The sequence below is a fragment of the Oryctolagus cuniculus genome, chromosome 1 (assembly GCF_051225735.1).
Source record: "Oryctolagus cuniculus isolate XC-2025 breed Fujian yellow rabbit chromosome 1, ASM5122573v1, whole genome shotgun sequence".
Taxonomy (NCBI): Eukaryota; Metazoa; Chordata; class Mammalia; order Lagomorpha; family Leporidae; genus Oryctolagus; species Oryctolagus cuniculus.
The window spans coordinates 115,965,269-115,982,909 of NC_142867.1; the positions used below are offsets into that span (position 1 = coordinate 115,965,269).

Genomic DNA, 17,641 nt, shown 5'->3' on the forward strand with positions numbered 1-17,641 from the left:
TGGGGAATCTTCACCTTCTATGGATCACAGCATATTTACAAATCTGATGAGAACTATATACCTCTCTCATGAATGCACACTGTTACTGCATTGCATGTTGATAACGGTTGCAGAGGTCGGTGTAACAGGCTTCCTGGTGGAAGCAGGAGGAAGGAACCTAATAGGATGCAAAGTCCTTGAGAGCAGGGACCTCATCCATTTTGTTGACTTTTCTACCCCAGTGTCCAGATTCTAGAATAGTGTCTAGTATGTAGTTGACACTTGGTAAGTTATTAAATGAGTGGCAGAATGAGTCCTGGGAAACACTTCAGGATCAAGTGATGACAGTTCCTAAAAAAAAAGAGGAGAATATCAGAAGTATAGATAAGTATAGATGAGAACAGAGTGGTGTCACAGAAGGCAAGAAGGGTGGACTTTTTATAATGGGAATAATTGGGGCAGGCGCTGTGGCGCAGCAGGTTAAGCCTCCACCTACGGTGTCGGCATCCCATATGGGTGCAAGTTCGAGTCCTGGCTGCTTCACTTCCCATCCAGCTCCCTATTGGTGTGCCTGGGAAGGCAGCTAAGGACGACCCAGGTGCTTGGGCCCCTGCATCCATGTGGGAGACCCAAAGGAAGCTCCTGGCTCCTGGCTTCAGCCTAGCCCATCCTTGGTCATTGTGGCCATTTGGGGAATGAACCAGCAGATGGAAGATTTCTCTCTCCTTCTCTCTCTGTATCTCTGCCTTTCAGATGGGTAAGCAAATCTTAAAATAAAGATAATAATAATGAGAATAATCACTAGGTAGTCAAATGATGAAGATGAACAACTGTCAGTTGGCTTAGTCAAGCAGTCGTGGGCATAGGGTCCAGACTGCAATGGATTAATTTATGAATCGATGGTGAGGAGGTGAAAGCATCAAGTGTAAAGCCCAGGCAGCCTCAATCCTTGTTGTCCCCAAAGTCACTGGGAAGTGGGGGCAAGCGTGTGGTGCAGCAGCTTAAGTCCCTGCTTACGATGCCCACATCAGAGTTCCTTCCAGAGTCCTCCCAGGGCACATCCTGGGAGGCAGCTGATTGATGGCTCAAGTACTTGGTTCCCTCCTCTTATGTGGGAGATCCAGATTGAATTCCAGCCTCCTGGCTTTGGCCTGGTCCAGCCATGGCTGTTGTGGGCATTGGGTGGGGATGGAGGAGTGAATTAATGGAGAGAAGATGTCCGTGTGTCTCTCTGACTTTCAAATAAAATGAAAATTAATAAATAAATACTGCTGGACATGTTCAGACTCTGTTTAAGTCTGGGGAGGAGGCCGGTGCCGCGGCTCACTAAGCTAATCCTCCGCCTGTGGCGCCAGCACCCCAGGTTCTAGTCCCGGTTGGGGCGCCGGATTCTGTCCCAGTTGCTCCTCTTCCAGTCCAGCTCTCTGCTGTGGCCCGGGAAGGCAGTGGAGGATGGCCCAAGTGCTTGGGCCCTGCGCCCGCATGGGAGATCAGGAGGAAGCACCTGGCTCCTGGCTTTGGATTGGCGCAGCGTGCCGGCTGTGGCGGCCATTTGGGGAGTGAACCAACGGAAGGAAGACCTTTCTCTCTGTCTCTCTCTCTCGCTGTCTAACTCTGTCTGTCAAAAAAAAAAAAAAAAAAAAAAAAAAAAAAAAAAAAAAAGCCTGGGGAGGAACCAAGGAATCTGCATAGCAAGGCTTCTGAGTTTATTGTGATTTCTTTAAAAAATATATTTATTTATTTATTTGAAAGGCTGAGTTACACAGAGAGGTAGAGAGGGAGGGAGAAAGCGAGGGGAAAGGAGAGAGAGATATCTTCCATTTGCTGGTTCACTTGCTAAATGCCAAAACGGTCAGGGCTCAGCCAGACTGAAGCAGGAGCCCGAAACTCCATCCAGGTGTCTCCCAGAGGTGGCAGGAGCCCAAGGACTTGCACCATCTTCTGCTGCTTTCCCAAGTACATGAGCAGGGAGCTGGATTGGAAAGAGAGCAGCCGGGACTTGAACCGGTGCTCGTACGGGATGCTGGATTTGCAGATGGTGGTTTAACCCACTGTACCGTGACACCAGCCCCTAATGTGATGTGGTTCTGATGGAAATTCGGAGTCGCTAAGTAGTGTATTGCTTCAATGAAGTGGTCATGAGGAGAAGGAAAACACGGGAGGTGAGAGATTTTCTTTTTCAGACAGACCTGGGCATGTTTAGAGGCGAAAGAGCTATTAAGCAGAGAAGAGTCTGTGGGTTGTAGTGGGTTAGGTGTTTAGCTGGATTGCTGGATTGAGCAGCCACCCACCTTGCTTCAGGTTCCCGTGGGAGTCGTTAAGCAGACGCAGTCTGGCTAACTTGGTAGACAGATGATGGGTTTTCACCCAGAGCGTGTTGTTTTCTAAGTGGTATTTGAGTATATTGAGGTGTGTTGTGTAAGAAGCTGGCAGTCATTAGCCGGGCCCCAATCACATCTGTTCACTGATTTTCTATTCTTAGACTTTCCCATACTTGCTTGCCAGGTGAGAAACAAACGATTTTTTCTTTCTTTCCCACTTCTTTGTGACCTGCCTCTTCTTCCCCTGTGCACCTTCCTTAACCTGAAATGGTGAATGTCACAGTCCTTTCACGCGTGGAAGTACTTCAACAAGAAAACTCAGCCATCTCTTGTCCGAGACACTGTGGCCCTGCTTCTCGGGTCAGTGGCTCTCAGCATCGGCACCACTGCAGATCCTCTCTATCTTCGTTTTTGAAATATCCATCTGCCCAGCTTAACTGTGACTCCTGAGTACCATTGTGCTTTTATGGTGCAGGTGCCGAGCGCTGGCATGTTTGACTTGTTTGTAATCCTCACTGCAGGCTTGTAAGGCATGACACCCATATCCAGCATTGAGAATTCCAGGTAAAATCACTTGCCCAATTTCCTCGTGCAGAATGCAGAGTCAAGACTAGAACATCGGGGCTGTGATGCAGTAGGTGACATCGCTGCCCGAGATGCCAGCGCCCCATATTGGAGTCCCGGTTTGAGTCTCAGCTGCTTCGCTTCTGATTCACCAGCCTGCGAATGTGCCTGGGAAAGCAGCAGCCGATGACCCAAGTACCTGGGCTCCAGCCACCCACGGGGGAGACCCGGATGGAGTTCCAGGCTCCTGCCTTCAGACTGACCCGTTTGGAAAATGAATCAGCAGATGTGTGTCTCACTGTGTCTTCCAAATAAATAAATAAATCTCTTTTTTCCCCCCAATATAAAGGGCTGGAACTTGTATCTCCTGAACTCGGATATTGTGATTGGACCACTCACAACTTAATTCTCAACACCAATCTGTAATTGCAGATGAAGCTGTGAGTAGTTACAAGTCCCTGTTTTTCAGAGAAATACGCTAAGAAAACATTAATGAATCCACCAAGGATATTTGGCCATAAGAAAAATACCCATGTCTGTCTCCATGCTATCTCTACTTAAATCCACTGTCTGAAAGAATTTATTTCCTCATTTTTTTTAAGTCAAAGACATCTGCTGCTACTTGGAGCCCTTTGAAGCTTCCAATTATCATGAGATAATTGTTCATAACACACTAGATTGCTCACAGCCAAAAGCAAAGAAATGCCGTACGTGAGTCTAGGCAGTCTTAGTGTGAGTAAATGTGAAGTTTTCTTTGATCTCTGGAAATAGTAAATTCCACTTTGCACGCCCCTGTAACTACCTGGGACCACCTGCATCTCACAGAACCTTTCCTGGGCTCAGAGGCTGTGACCCCTTAGTGTTGCCTGGGTGAGAAAGAACCAGTTCCACTAAGTTCCTGCACAGAAAGGTTGCCAATCCCAACTGCCCAGCAGTGAAGCTATGACTTTCAGAGGGCAGAAGGCCATTCCTGGTGGCTTGGGGGTTTAGCCTGCCCTTCCTGTGCATGTCCAGAATGGGAGGAGGGTGGCAGGGAGATCAGTGGATTTGCCTGCCACTCCCAGAGCTTCTTGGTCTCAGCCTCCTGGAATCCTGCTTTCTGGAGGTTGGCTTGGCTCAGAGGAGGATGAGTTTTTCCCAGCCCTCTCCTGTGCTGCTGGAGCTAATGACCTCTAGGATAAGCCCCTACGCTAGCACACTGGTGGAGAATAAAACCAGGATTCTGCTGCAACTTCCATGAAATTTTCAGAGGGGCTTCCCCTATCTTACTTAGGAGTGCAGTCCAGGGTCCCCAAGTGTAACTGTACAGTGATTTTTATTGGATTCACAAGAGGAGGGATTTAAGTCACGCCACTGCTTTGTCTCGCTATCTTGGGGCAATGGTAAGCAGATGCTTACACAGTTTCCCTTTGTGGTGATGTTAAGCCCTGTTTAAGTGATCTCGTGCCAGGCAGTCATTCTAGATCCTTTGTAGGTTTCTTTTCCTGACTTTAAGACTGTTAAAAGGTAAATTCCAAACATGGGAGGGCAGAGGACCAGACCCTCGCCCGGGCAAACACCCATGCCTGTTATCACCTTTCGTTTATTTTTGGTCCTCCAGTGCGGTGTCCACCTCTCTGATGTGTTTTCTGAAACTTTTCAACAGGTGCTCGCCACCTGCACCATGTCCATCTCCCCGGTGTTGCCCTACCACCAGACACAGTGACTGCATCTCCCTCCTATCATCAGCTCTTTGCTGGCGGGACCATGTCATAATTATCTTTACATCTACATCTCCTGGTACAGTGCTTGGACATGAAAAGTGGTGCCTCTCCTTATTTCTGCTTGTCCTGAATTGTTCCACTTTTTTTTTTTTTAGATGTATTTATTTATTTGAAAGTCAGAGTTACAGAGAGAAGGAGAAAGAGAGAGGTCTTCCATCCGCTGGTTCACTCCCCAATTGGCCTCAATGATTGCGCCAATCCAAACTCAGGAGCCAGGAGCTTCCTGAGCTTCCTCCAGGTCTTCCCATGTGGGTGCAGAGGCCCAAGGATTTGGGTCATCTTCTGCTGCTATCCCAGGCCATAGCAGAGAGCTGAATCAGAAGTGGAGCAGCTGGGACTCGAACCGGCGCCCATATGGGTCGCCAGCACTGCAGGCGGCGGCTTTACCCACTACGCCACAGAACCAGCTTCTCTATCCACTTTTAAGTGTCAGCACCAAATCTTGTTGTCAAGACTGTCTGCTCTTACTGGCACCGGAAGGATGTGACCTTCTTGGATTTTGGGTTCCCATAACATCTAATACATACTTGTGAGAGTTGTCATTTTGTACTTTGAAATGTAGTTATTTATGCTGAATCTTACTTCCCAGGTTGTAAATACCTGGAGAGCAGGATGCTTATCTGATTATTCATGTCTTTGTTGCCCCATAATCTGCAAAATGATGCTTTGCACATGATAGTGACCGGTAAGCATTTCTGTAGCAGATCGTATGTGCAAGCCTTGTTCTGTGCACTTCCTATGTGTCCATTCTTCAAGTTTCACAACAGCCCCACAAGGTAAGGGTGATCATTAACACCTGTCTCCATTCTGTCGATAAGGAGAGTGACGAGCTGAATTGCTCAGGGTCACATAACTGGGAAGTGGAGGAGCTTGGATGTAAATCCAGGCAGCACATACCAAGAGTTTAAACCCTTAACCAGCATTGCCTTGAAGATGCCACTTGTTGGAGCATGCGCACATAGGGAGCTTTATGTAAGTACTTCTCAAATGCATGCTGGTTGGTGTTTCTTCATGATTTAGAATCAAGAAACAGTCTGAAGGTGACTCAGTGTTGCTGTACTCTCCACCAGCTGAACTGCTTTCTAAGCAAAGCCAAGGACAGAAGGGGGCGCGAGAAGGTTGGCCCCGATTCGGTGCTCCAGTTTGCTCAGCCTGGTTGCATTTCTGGTTTGGAAGTCAACAGTGCCATCTAGTGGGATGATTTGCTACTATCTGCTCAGAATATTTCTGAAACATGGTACATTGGCAGTTAGCTCTAGGAGCCTCCTTTACTAGCTTAATTTTGAGAAATTACTTAATTATTTGAGAGGCAGATATACAGAGAGAGAAAACCAGAGAGAACTCCCATCCAATGGTTCATTCTCCAGATGTCTGCAATGACTGGGGCTAGGCCAGGGCCGAAACCAGAAGCCTGGAATGCAATCCAGGTCTCTTACAGGGGTGGCAGGAAGCCAGTCACTTGAGCCGTCACTGCCATCTCCCAGGGTCTGCATTGGCAGGAAGCTGGAGTTAGAAGCTGGAGCTGGAAATTAAATCTAATACTCTCATGTGGAATGTGGGCATCTTAATCTCTGGGCTGAATGCCTGCTCCTGTTAGCCTAATTTTAAGATTGCCAGGAGGAGGGAGAGGGGGATAGGAAGAGCCAGCCCATTCTGGATTGAATGAGATCAAGTTTGACCTCTTCCTTGAAAAGGCTGTAAGACTGATCGGGTCTGTGGGTTGGTTGAGCCTACTGACGATTGGAAATGGTATGAAGTCCCGGGCTCCAGATGTCCTCTCTCCCTCCCTGCTACAGGTGTGCTGCCCATGGCATAGACTTCTCTTCTCTTCTCTTCTCTTCTCTTCTCTTCTCTTCTCTTCTCTTCTCTTCTCTTCTCTTCTCTTCTCTCTTCTCTCTTCTCTCTTCTCTCTCTCTCTCTCTTAAGATTTATTTATTTATTTGAAGATCATAGTTACACACAGAGAGAAGGAGAGGCAGAGAGAGGGGTCTTCCATCCACTGGTTCACTCCCCAATCGGCCACAATGGCTGGAGCTGCGCCAATCTGAAGCCAGGAGCCAGGAGCTTCTTCCGGGTCTCCCACATGGGTGCAGGGGACCAAGCACTTGGGCCATCTTCTACTGGTTTCCCAGGCCATAGCAGAGAGCTGGATCAGAAGTGGAGCAGCTGGGACTCGAACCGATGCCCGTATGGGATGCCGGCACTGCAGGCAGAGGCTTTACCTGCTACGCCACAGTGCCGGCCCCTCTCCTCTTCACTTGATGTGTCTGCTTGGAGTTTGAGTTCTAGCTGTCCATGGGATGCCTGCTGTGGAATAGCACTTATCCCAGGATAGCGCTCAGTGCTCAGTGCATATAAAAGCTCAGGTTCAAGTGATAAATTGCATGGCTGACAACATCATAGTGAAGTTTAGTTATGAGGAGTTCTCAATAGGCCTGTCCCCCTCACAAGAGCTGGTGAAATGGAATGGGTGACTGAGCCGTGAAACAGTGCTTTGTGTTAAGGAAAGTGAAAAGGATTGTGTGCACACTTAGCCAAGCAGCTGGAGCCTTGTGCGAGGCACTACTGTGGTTTCTGGTGGGTGTATGTGTGGCTTCTTGTGTGTGTGAGGATTGATGTCAACTGCTTCTAAGTCATTTATTTCTTGCTGGAAGAACAGAATGTTGAGGGCATGGTTACAACTGTCACCACAAAATGTCATATGATCTCCTGGCCGAGAGTGTACAGCCCTGGAACAGGCACTTGCTCCATCCACGTGATCATTCAGAGTTTATAGTCTACCCTGTTCTGGTTGAAGCAGTAGGCTATAGTCTATAGAGACCAGTGCACCAGAACAAAGAAAGTTTTGTTTGCACTGTAGCCTTGGTTATAGTGACATTGATGGCAATAGAAACCATTTTTTTTGCTTTGATCTCTATAACTTCTTATTCATTTGAAAGATACGGGGAAGGAGAAAGAAACAGAGAAGGAGAGAGAGAGAGAGAGAGGTCCGTCTCCCATCTACTGATTCAGCAAGGGCTGAGCCAGGCTGAAGCCAGAAGCTGCAAACTCATCTGATGAGTCTCCCGCATGGTGGCAGGGACCCAACAGTTGAGCCATCACCAGGAGAAGATGGCCCAAGTGCTTGATCCCGTGCACCCGCATGGGAGACCCGGAAGAAGTTCCTGCCTGGCTCTTGGCTTTGGATCGGCACAGCTGCGGCTGTTGCAGCCAGTTGGGGAGTGAACCAGCGGATGGAAGACCTCTCTCTTCTGTCTCTCCCTCTCTCTGTCTGTAACTCTACCTCTCAATAAATAAATAAAATCTTTTTTAAAAATTATTTAACCCTCAGCTGCACAGACCGTTCACGTCCTCGGGTGTCTGAACAGCTGTTCTTTCCCTTGTTATTGAAATGCTGCTTTCCTGCACATGCCCTTCATGTACGGCTTCTTCCAGGACTGACTAGGAATGGGAGTTCGGGGGCATCTGGTCCACAGGGCTTTCTGGAGCCCAGGGACTCACCCTTCACTCCTTCTTCTGTCCCCCCTCCCCCAGCCTTCCCTGGAGGCTCAGGCCAACCAGGTGACCCCTGACCCAAGGAAGCTTTAGGGTGTATTAGAATTCCCCACCCCCCCACTCCCTTCCAAACTCCTTCCTTTCCAAGGCTGCACCAGTTCCTAGAGATAGACCTCTGGGGGAGCTGCGGGGAAATGGGATTATTAACTATCCCATCAGAGATTGCTAGGGCTTTGCTTTTGGAGGGAGGTGTGAGTATATCTAGCCAGGGAGGGGCACGGTGGCAGGGCGGGCTCTTTCATTGGATCTGGGAGCAGGCAGGCCCTGTGTGTGATGGGTGGAGTTCTCACTGCTTTGTGTCTTGTGTCTCCTCTGCCGTTGACCGGTGCTGCACTTGCCATGCTAAACTCGCACGGGGGAACTTGTGCCTCTCACATTTTGTAACCGCATTTCGTTGTCTGGCTGAGGTCTAAATGACCTTCTCCTGGGATTGAGAAAGAGCTGCACGTTAATAGTTCACATCCTGTGTCTTTCCCCAGCAGCCAGCAGAGCAGCCTGCAGAGCAGCCACGAGGAGGATGCCAGCAGGTTCCTGAGCCCTCGAGCGCGGGAAGAAAGGTAAGAGCAGATGACGGGGAGGAGGGGCAGAGGCTGCAGGCGAGAGGGTGCAATGTTTGCCCGATAACACATTTATATCCTGGGCGGGAACTCTGGGAAAGTGCAGAGGAATGGGAGAGTGCTAGACCTCTTCGCTTAAAGACAGATTACAAAGGCAGGACGTTCATCTAAGTGGGAAAAGTCAATGTGTGGCAAACCATGTATGTTGGAAAGACTTTGCTGTGGGCTTCGGACTTGGGTCTTGCCTTACAAGTCGGGGACAGTGTGAATTGAGGGGAGAAGGGCTTGTAGTTGGTGACTAAGGAAGTTGTGTGGCCTGCAATGGAGCGTGGGTGTCAGATGGCAGCAGACCACCAGCCTGGGTGGTTTGGATTTTATGTGTTCAGAGGTCAATGGCAAATGAGGCCAGGTGGAGAGGATGCAGTGAGAACGTGGAGACTCCTACTTGCTAATCTGCTGTCTGTGATGCTAGCATTGTCCCAGCTGCTGGGCTTCTGATCCAGCTCCCTGCTAACGCACCTGGGAAAGTGCCTGGCCCCTGCTACCCATGTGGGAGGCCTGAATGGAGTTCCAGGCTCCTGGGTTTGGCCTGGCCTAGCCTCAGCTTTTGTAGCCATTTGGGGAATGAACCAGCAGATAAAAGATCTCTCACTGTCTGTTTCTCTGTAACTCTTTCAAATTAATAAATAAATTAAAAAAAAAAAAAGGTAAGTATGTTTTAAAAAAAATCTGGAGTCTGGCCTAGTTTGGCTGTATCTAGCGCATTGTGACCAAGTGAGTGTAGATGCATTGGAGTCCAGAAAAGAAAGGTCAAGTTGATAACTTTGTTATTATAAGGTTTTGTTGAAGGAAAGGGGGTTAGCTTAGAGAAGAAAATTTAAGGTGAATGTTAACAGTACTGTTTAAGTATCTGAAGGCCTAAGAAATAGAGCTGGGGGTAGAAGTTACAGCCACGGGGATTTCAGATTAAGAACTTCCATGTGTTACAGTTGAGCTGCATAGAGAAGGCTGGCAAATTAATAGCTCTCCACTCCATATAGGTGTTCAAGCTAAAGCCAGCCAGTGGGTCAAAGGGAGTTCTGTCCTGGGCCAGAGTGGGGAACCTCTCTGATCCTTTTCTCTTTAGATTAAAAAGTCCAGTGAGTTCTGCCCCGGTTCTCAGTTATTTGTTTGTTATTAACCAGAATGAACTGTGGAGCCCATCAGCTTAGACTGAATGGATATGGAGACGTGGGGCCACAGGGGCCCAGGCTAATTGTTCTTATCAGGATGCCTCCATCAGTTCTGATCTGATGGCAGCTTCCCAGTCCCCAGAGCACAGCCTTGTGGATTTCAGCAGCTGTACTGTCAGAACCAGAAGTGGCCAGAGAGTTCCCCCAGCCCACTCGCCTTTGCTGGCCAGGCCCTTCTCTCATCATCTCATTCACTCTTTGTCGCTCCCCGGGAGTCAGGCGGAGCAGGTGTGAGTATCAGAGCCCGAAAACGGCTAGGCATGCAGTTGGTTACATGGACCCTGTTCTGTGGCTGCTTCTAATTCTGCAGTCCATGGGTCAGTTTCACAATCAGAGCTCCTTCCACAGAGCAGGCAAAGAAAATTAACATTGATTTTCTGTTTCAAAGATGAAAATTTTACCCTACAGATAAGATACACTTTCCACTGGCTTCCTAAGACTTGGGGTTTTCTTTCTCTAGTCTGCAGAAGGTTCAGAATGAATATATTTAGAGATGGCGTAGCTGTCCTACAACAGGCACGTGCTGCTTAGTGAGAAGTGCATGGGAGATTTTCTGTGCAGACTCCACAGAGCGTCCTTGCACAATTTAGATGGCTGTGATATCAGTAGGACATATTTGGGACCACTGTCACGTAGGCAGTCGTTAACGGGAACGTGCAGTACGTGGCTGTGCCTATGGCAGTGGGGGAAATGCCTCCACATGATGCCCGACCCTAGGGACTTGGTAGAGTTTGGTTCCTTGTTCACGTCAGCGATCTGTCCTGAAGGAAGGCCCCGGGGAACAGCACAGTGACAGGCAAGTCCTGGCCAGGTGTGGCTTCAGGGAGCAGAGTTGATTTTAGGAAAATAATCCACTTATTGGGAAGTGGGGGTTGTCTCAGAGGTGGGGGTAATCTCCCCCAGATCTCTAGTGGTACAGTACATAACTTCCCCCAACATATATGAGAGATGGGCTCCAGGACACTCAGCCATGAAGTCAGGGGACACTTAAAAAACTTAAAGTCCCCAGATATCCATTTTAATATGAGTGTACTTTAAAATATTCATGGAAAAACCGGAATTAAAATATAAATTTATTTTGGGGGGCATCATCGTGGTGCAGCTGGTTAAGCCACCACTTGGCAACACCAGCATCCCATTTCGGAGCGCTTGTTTGAGTCCTGGCTGCTCCACTTCTGACCCAGCTCCCTGCTAATGTGCCTGGAAAAGCAGTGGAAGATGGTTCAAGTGCTTGGGCCCCTACCACCTATGAGAGAGAACTAGACGGAGTTCCTGGCTCCTGGTTTCAGCCTGGCCCAGCCTTGGCTTTTGTAGCTGTTTAGGGAGTTAATCAGCCAATGAGAGATCTCTCTGTCTCTTTCTCTCTATGTATGTCACTCTGTTTTTTGAATAGACATATATCTTTTTAAAAGCTTTTAAAAAAAACACATCATTCTTTTGAATAAATAAATTTGAAAATTTTTAAACATACTTATTTTGATGCAAAAAAATGAAATCCATGAAAAATTGTTTTTCATAGTGCACATTTAAGAAAATGAGTGGGGCCCATGCTGTGGCACAGTAGGTTAATCCTCCACCCGCAGGGCTGGCATCCCATATAGATGCCAGTTCTAGTCCCGGCTCCTCCTCTTCCAATCCAGCTTTCTGCCATGGCCTAGGAAAGCAGTGGAAGTGCTTGGGCCCCTGCACCCATGTGGGAGACCCGGAAGAAGCTGGCTCCTGGCTTCGGATCAGCTCAGCTCTGGCTATTGTGACCATTTGGAAAGTGAACCAGCAGATGGAAGACCTCTCTCTCTTTCTCTCTCCCTCTCACTGTCTGTAATGCTACCTCTCAAATAAATAAATAAATAACACCTTAAAAAAAAGAAAGAAAGAAAAGGGGCATTTTGTAAGAGCTTATAGAAAGAGACACACAGACTTGTTTTGAGGAGAGAAACGGAGTTCTCATCTGCTGGTTCACTCCCTAAGTGACTGCAACAGCTGGGGCTGGGCCAGGGTGGAGGCAGGGAGATTGGAAGTCATTCTAGACCTCCCATATAGGTGGCAGGAGCCTGATCCCTGAGCCATCACTGCTGCCTCCCAGTGTCTTCGTTAATAGGAAGCTGGAGTCAGATGGCAGAGCTGAGCTGCAAAACCCAGTTATTCTAATGTAGGAGACCAGCATCTTAATCAGTAGGCTGACTGCCTGCCCCAACTGCATTTTTTTTAAAGCAAATTACTAGATTTATTCAACCTTAGTTTTCTCATTTGTAAATCTTACATCTGTCACATTATTCAGTAAAGAATAAATGAGGTAATGTATGTAGGGTACTTGGTACTTAGTAGGTACTTAATAATAGTAGTTTCTAGTACTGTTTTCGCTATTGGGAGATTTTACTGTTTCTTTACAGGCCTATACCCTGTCCTTGAAGAAGCAGAAGCAGAAAGAACATGTAGCATGTTGAGCACTTGCAAATGTCATAGATAGGCACTAGGGTTAAGTAGGTGTACTGTTTCCCCTCAAGAGCCCTGTTGTCTCATGGGGAGATATACTTGTAAATAAGCAAGTATAGCACAATGTAAGAATTGATATATGGAGTTATGTGTAAGGTAATAAAACTTAAGAATTTGTTTACCAAGTGCTTACTGTTTGCCTAAGCCTGTACAATGGATCTCGTAGGACCGAGCAAGAGAGAGAGAGGGCTCTTCCTTCTGCTGGTTTAATCCCCAAAGAGCTCTAACAGCCATGGGGGGGATGGGCCAATGTCAGGAGCCAGGAACTCTGTCCCAGTCTTCCACATGAGTGGCAAGGACCCAAATGCTGGAGCTATCTGCTGCCCTCTGTCGCTCCCCCTCTTCATGGAGGAACGACACTAAACCCTGCCTAGGCTTCATATCCGAGTCACGGCACCATTATGTCGCTCCCCGTCTTCGTGGAGGAACGACACAGGACCCTGCGCTGTTCTTTCGTCTGCTCGGCCCTCCCCGGGTTTGCTGCTGGTTCTTCCCGGGTTGGCTACCGTCCCTTCCACCTCCGTGGAAGGGTGGTTCCCCCTGCCACATTCCCCACTTCCGCAGGGGAGCGGCACACCGCCGGCCGGCTCTCTCGGGGGCTGCACAGGTGTTCCCTCAGATGTTCCTGGTGCATGTTGTCTCTCTCCTCCTTTATAGTCCTCTTCCACCAATCCCAACTCTGCTACCCACACGCCGAGTACGCTGCTCTCCTCCAATCAGGAGCAGGATCAGCTCCTGGAGGTCATCACTCAAGTTGGCAAGAGGCAGCTGCGTAGAAGCTGTTTTCTCCTCTCCCAGCGCCATATTGTGGGAGAGCAGATGCATAGAATAAGTCTTAATTCCAGTAACTTAGTCTAGTCCGAGTTGCTCCCAGTTGCTCCCCACACCCTCCAAGTTGCATTGGTAGGAAGCTGCTGGAAGCAGAGTAGCCAGGACTTGAACCAGCCCTCTGAAATGGGATGCTGGCGTCACAAGCAGTGGCTTAATGTCCTGTGCCACTTTGCTGGCCTGTTGCCTACATTTTTAAATATAATCCTCTGAACAGCCCTATCAAGCAAGTGCTGTTATCTCCATATGAAAGAGTAGGGAGCTGAGGTTTAATAGAGTTTAGAAACTTGCCCAGAAATAACACAGCCCCTCTGCCTGTGAGGAGGCCGGGCCTGGGAGAATATTCAGAAAGACTCCAGAGAGAGTGTGCATCAGCCGGGAACTAGAGGATGAGTAGGTGTCTGTCACAGGGACCGCATTCCCAGCGAGGGAACAAGAAGTACATCAGCACGGAGGCGTGAGAAAGCTGGACCTGTTCAGGAACCACAAATACTTCAGAGTTGCTGCAGCATCATGTCCTAGCAGCAGGGTACACTAACAAGTGGCCAGACATGAGTTTGGGCCAGGCGGGCAGGTGCCTGGTCTTGCCACACATCCTGATGTGGTTAGGAGTAGGTGTTCTTTCTTGATGGTGGGAAACCCCTGAGATTTTGAGAAAAGGTGTTTTAGTTCAGGCTGATCTCTCTTCAGCCCCTTATAGGCTCACAAACCCCATGCTTGAAAGCCTTGCCCTTGGCCGGCGCCGCGGCTCACTAGGCTAATCCTCCGCCTAGCGGCGCCGGCACACCGGGTTCTAGTCCCGGTTGGGGCGCCGGATTCTGTCCCGGTTGCCCCTCTTCCAGGCCAGCTCTCTGCTGTGGCCCGGGAGTGCAGTGGAGGATGGCCCAGGTGCTTGGGCCCTGCACCCCATGGGAGACCAGGAAAAGCACCTGGCTCCTGGCTCCTGCCATCGGATCAGCGCGGTGCGCCGGCCGCAGCGTGCCGGCCGCAGCGTGCCGGCCGCGGCGGCCATTGGAGGGTGAACCAATGGCAAAAGGAAGACCTTTCTCTCTGTCTCTCTCTCTCACTGTCCACTCTGCCTGTCAAAAAAAAAAAAAAAAAAAAGCCTTGCCCTCATAACCTCTTCATCTCCCAAGGTCCCACTCATAACACCATTGAATTGGGGGTTACAATTTCAACACAGGAATTTCAGGGCGGGACACAAACATTCACTCCATAGCACCACGTTATTGCCAGATAACTTGAGAGAAAAAAAAATCACTTTGGTCCCAGTGAGAGACATGGACTTTATTTGATTATTTTTTTTAAAAAAAGATTTATTTATTTATTTGAAAGGCATAGTTATGGTGCAGGGCCCAAGCACTTGGGCCATCCTCCACTGCACTTCCGGGCCACAGCAGAGAGCTGGACTGGAAGAGGAGCAGCCGGGACAGAACCAGTGCCCAAACTGGGTCTAGAACCCGGGGTGCTGGCGCCACAGGCAGAGGATTAGCCTAGTGAGCTGCTGCGCCGGCCAGATTTGATATTTTTGGACTTTTGGAATACATGCATACACACAATGAGATGTTGAGGAGGGGACCAAATCTAAAAATTAAGTTCACTTAGGTTTCTTGTGTGCCTTACACACATAGTAATTTTAGGGGTTGGCACTGTGGCATAGTGTAAAGCCGCCGCCTGCAGTGCCAGCATCCCATATGGGTGCCGGTTCAAGTCCTGGCTGCTCCACTTCCAATCCAGCTCTCTGCTATGGCCTGGGAAAGCAGTAGAAGATGGCCCAAGTCCTTGGGTCCCTGTACCTGTGAGGGATACCTGGAAGAAGCCCCTGGCTCCTGACTTCAGATTGGCACAGCTCCAGCCGTTGCGGCCAGTTGGGAAGTAAACCAGGGGATAGAAGACCTCTCTCTCTCTCTGCGCCTCTCCTTCTCTCTCTGTGTAATTCTGACTTTTAAATAAATCTTAAAAATAAAAGAAAGTGATTTTATACAGTATTTTTAGTGCATCTGTGTTTCAGCTGTGACTCATCACTTGAGGCTAGGTGTGGAGTTTTCCACTTGTGGTCTCATGTCAGCACTCAGAAGTTCTGCGTTTTGGATTTTGGAGTTAGGGATATTCCACCTGTACTACTTGTTATCCACTCTGTAGGCATTGGGGCGCAGCTATGAACAAGATAACCACTGTTTTGTCTCCTGGTGCTTGCTTTCTAGGGAAGGGAGATAGACAATAAGCAAATAAGAAAACATGGAGTAGTAATAATTGCTATAAAGAAAATGAAAAAGGGTGCTCAGTAGGGGTTGGGGCCATTCTAGTTGGGTGGATAGGGAGACTCACTGACACGGCAACATTTAAGCTCAGACCAGAATTGCATTTGCCTGAGTTAGGGTGATGAGGATCGAAAAGACACTGGGGAGGTATATTTGACAGAAAACCTAACCTCAGGAACAGGGAGGTTGTTTTGTATGAACCTAAGGTTTCCAGCTTGGGCAGCAAAGTTTGGAGGCTCGGTACCTGACTGGTTTCATTGTGGTTCCACTGCAGGCTGTGCTATCTTGGCAAAGTCACTTCACCTCTGTGCCTCACTTTCCTCATCTGTAAAATGGGTAGAATAGTTCATCCCTCATAGGGTTCTTGAGAGGACTGAATATGGGGGTGTGTGTGTGCGTGTGTGTGTGTGATGCTTAGAATACAGTGCTTAGGGAGTGTGCAAGTGATGAGAGACACTAAGCGGTTGGCTATACTGGTGGCAGCTCGGGTGGCAGAACCAAAAGTCCTTGTCTGGAAACAGTCACTCCAGCAGAACATGTCAGTGAGAATCTAGCTGAGGCGAGAGTTTAAGGATTGACAAAGGTTAAACAAAAGACAAAGGAAGGAGGAATTTAAAAGTTACCCACTGAAGCCAGGGTGATCGGGAGAGAGAGTATCTTAGAAGCAAGAAGGCAGTCAGAGTGTTACAGGTGAGAATATTATTACCTCAGGTCTTTGTCTCACTTGGAAGAAGAGTTTGCAAGTGGCAAGCAGAGAGATTTAAAAGTAAGATTTATTACAGTCAGAGACCTCCAGCCAGAGGGGCATGGAGGGGCCTCCAAGAGAGGAAATCCACCTCCCCTCCAGGCTGGTGGTGCAGGGTTTTTTTTGTTTTTGTTTGTTTGTTTTTTTGGCAGAGTTAGACAGTGAGAGAGAGAGACAGAGAGAAAGGTCTTCCTTCCGTTGGTTCACCCCCCAAATGGCCACTACGGCTGGCACGCTGCAGCCCATCCGAAGCCAGGAGCCAGGTGCTTCCTCCTGGTCTCCCATGGGGTTCAGGGCCCAAGCACTTGGGCCATCCTCCACTGCCTTCCCGCGCCACAGCAGAGAGCTGGCCTGGAAGAGGGGCAACCGGGACAGAACCAGCACCCCGACGGGGACTAGAACCCGGGATACCAGCGCCGCAGGCTGAGGATTAGCCAAGTGAGCTGTGGCGCCAGCCGGTGCAGGGGTTTCAATCTTTTATCCTGTTTGATAAAACAAAAAGCCACCCAGAAGGGTGGGATAGGCAACTTGTTTTCACAATAAACTGTGAGCACAGGAGGAAGGGATCACCACTCCCTGGCTATTCTCAAGGTAAAATTGGGAGATTCCTAAGGAAATGCACCCCAATTTCCACTGACTGCCTGTTAGCCCATCTGACTCCTCACAGAAGGAGATAGGAGTAGGTAAGAAAAGGGACAGAAAGAAAATGTATTGCATCTGCTGGTTCACTCTCCAAAAGCCTGCAACAGCCAAAGCTGGGCCAGGCCAAAGCCAAGAACCCGAATCTCCACCCTGGCCTGCCACATGGGTGGCAGGAACCCAAGTTCTTGAGCCATCAGCACCTCCTCCCAGGGTGCACAATAGCAGGAAGCTGGAGTTGGAAGCAGAGCTGGGACTGGACCGTGCCTGTTTTATGGATTATGTTGGTAAGCCGTCTTGCCATGTTGTGACTCTTTTGCTTACTTTTCTGTCTCTCCACTAATTGATGAGATCATGAAGAACAGAAGCTGTGCCTTAGGTCCTGGGCAAAGTGCTCAGCGATTGCTTCTGGACTTCACAAATGAGCAAATGGCAAAACCAAGGTAGTGGCACACGGGATCAAAGAGCAAGCCTCAGCCGCTGAAGCCGGGCTAGATTGCAGGCCCTCTGCACGGGCTCTTGGGTAGCTGCTGAGATATGTAGCTTCCTATTAAAAGGGGTCTTGTCAGTGCTGCTTACTCCATCGCAGCAGAAGTCCCAAATAGCGCTGTAGCCCCATCCACCTGCCTGGCCACTGAATTCCCCATGGCCCAGCAGACACTCAGGTGATCCCTCACTGTGAGGAAGGAGCCAAGTAGCAAACC

General features: G+C 48.9%; 1 protein-coding gene across 15 annotated transcripts in view; it reads left to right on the forward strand.

Annotated features, from left to right (window-relative positions):
- Nucleotides 1–17,641, forward strand: part of GRAMD1B (GRAM domain containing 1B) — a 274,580-nt gene that overhangs the window by 128,833 nt on the left and 128,106 nt on the right. For 10 of the 15 annotated variants that reach the window (XM_089334956.1, XM_089334918.1, XM_089334930.1 and 7 more), the window contains one exon: nucleotides 8,662–8,739. In XM_089334956.1, coding sequence (XP_089191082.1) covers nucleotides 8,662–8,739 — 78 coding nt within the window. Of the gene's footprint in view, nucleotides 1–8,454; nucleotides 8,740–17,641 lie in introns of those variants that run through there. The other 5 variants (XM_089334923.1, XM_051819265.3, XM_089334968.1 and 2 more) reach the window with 2 other exon arrangements.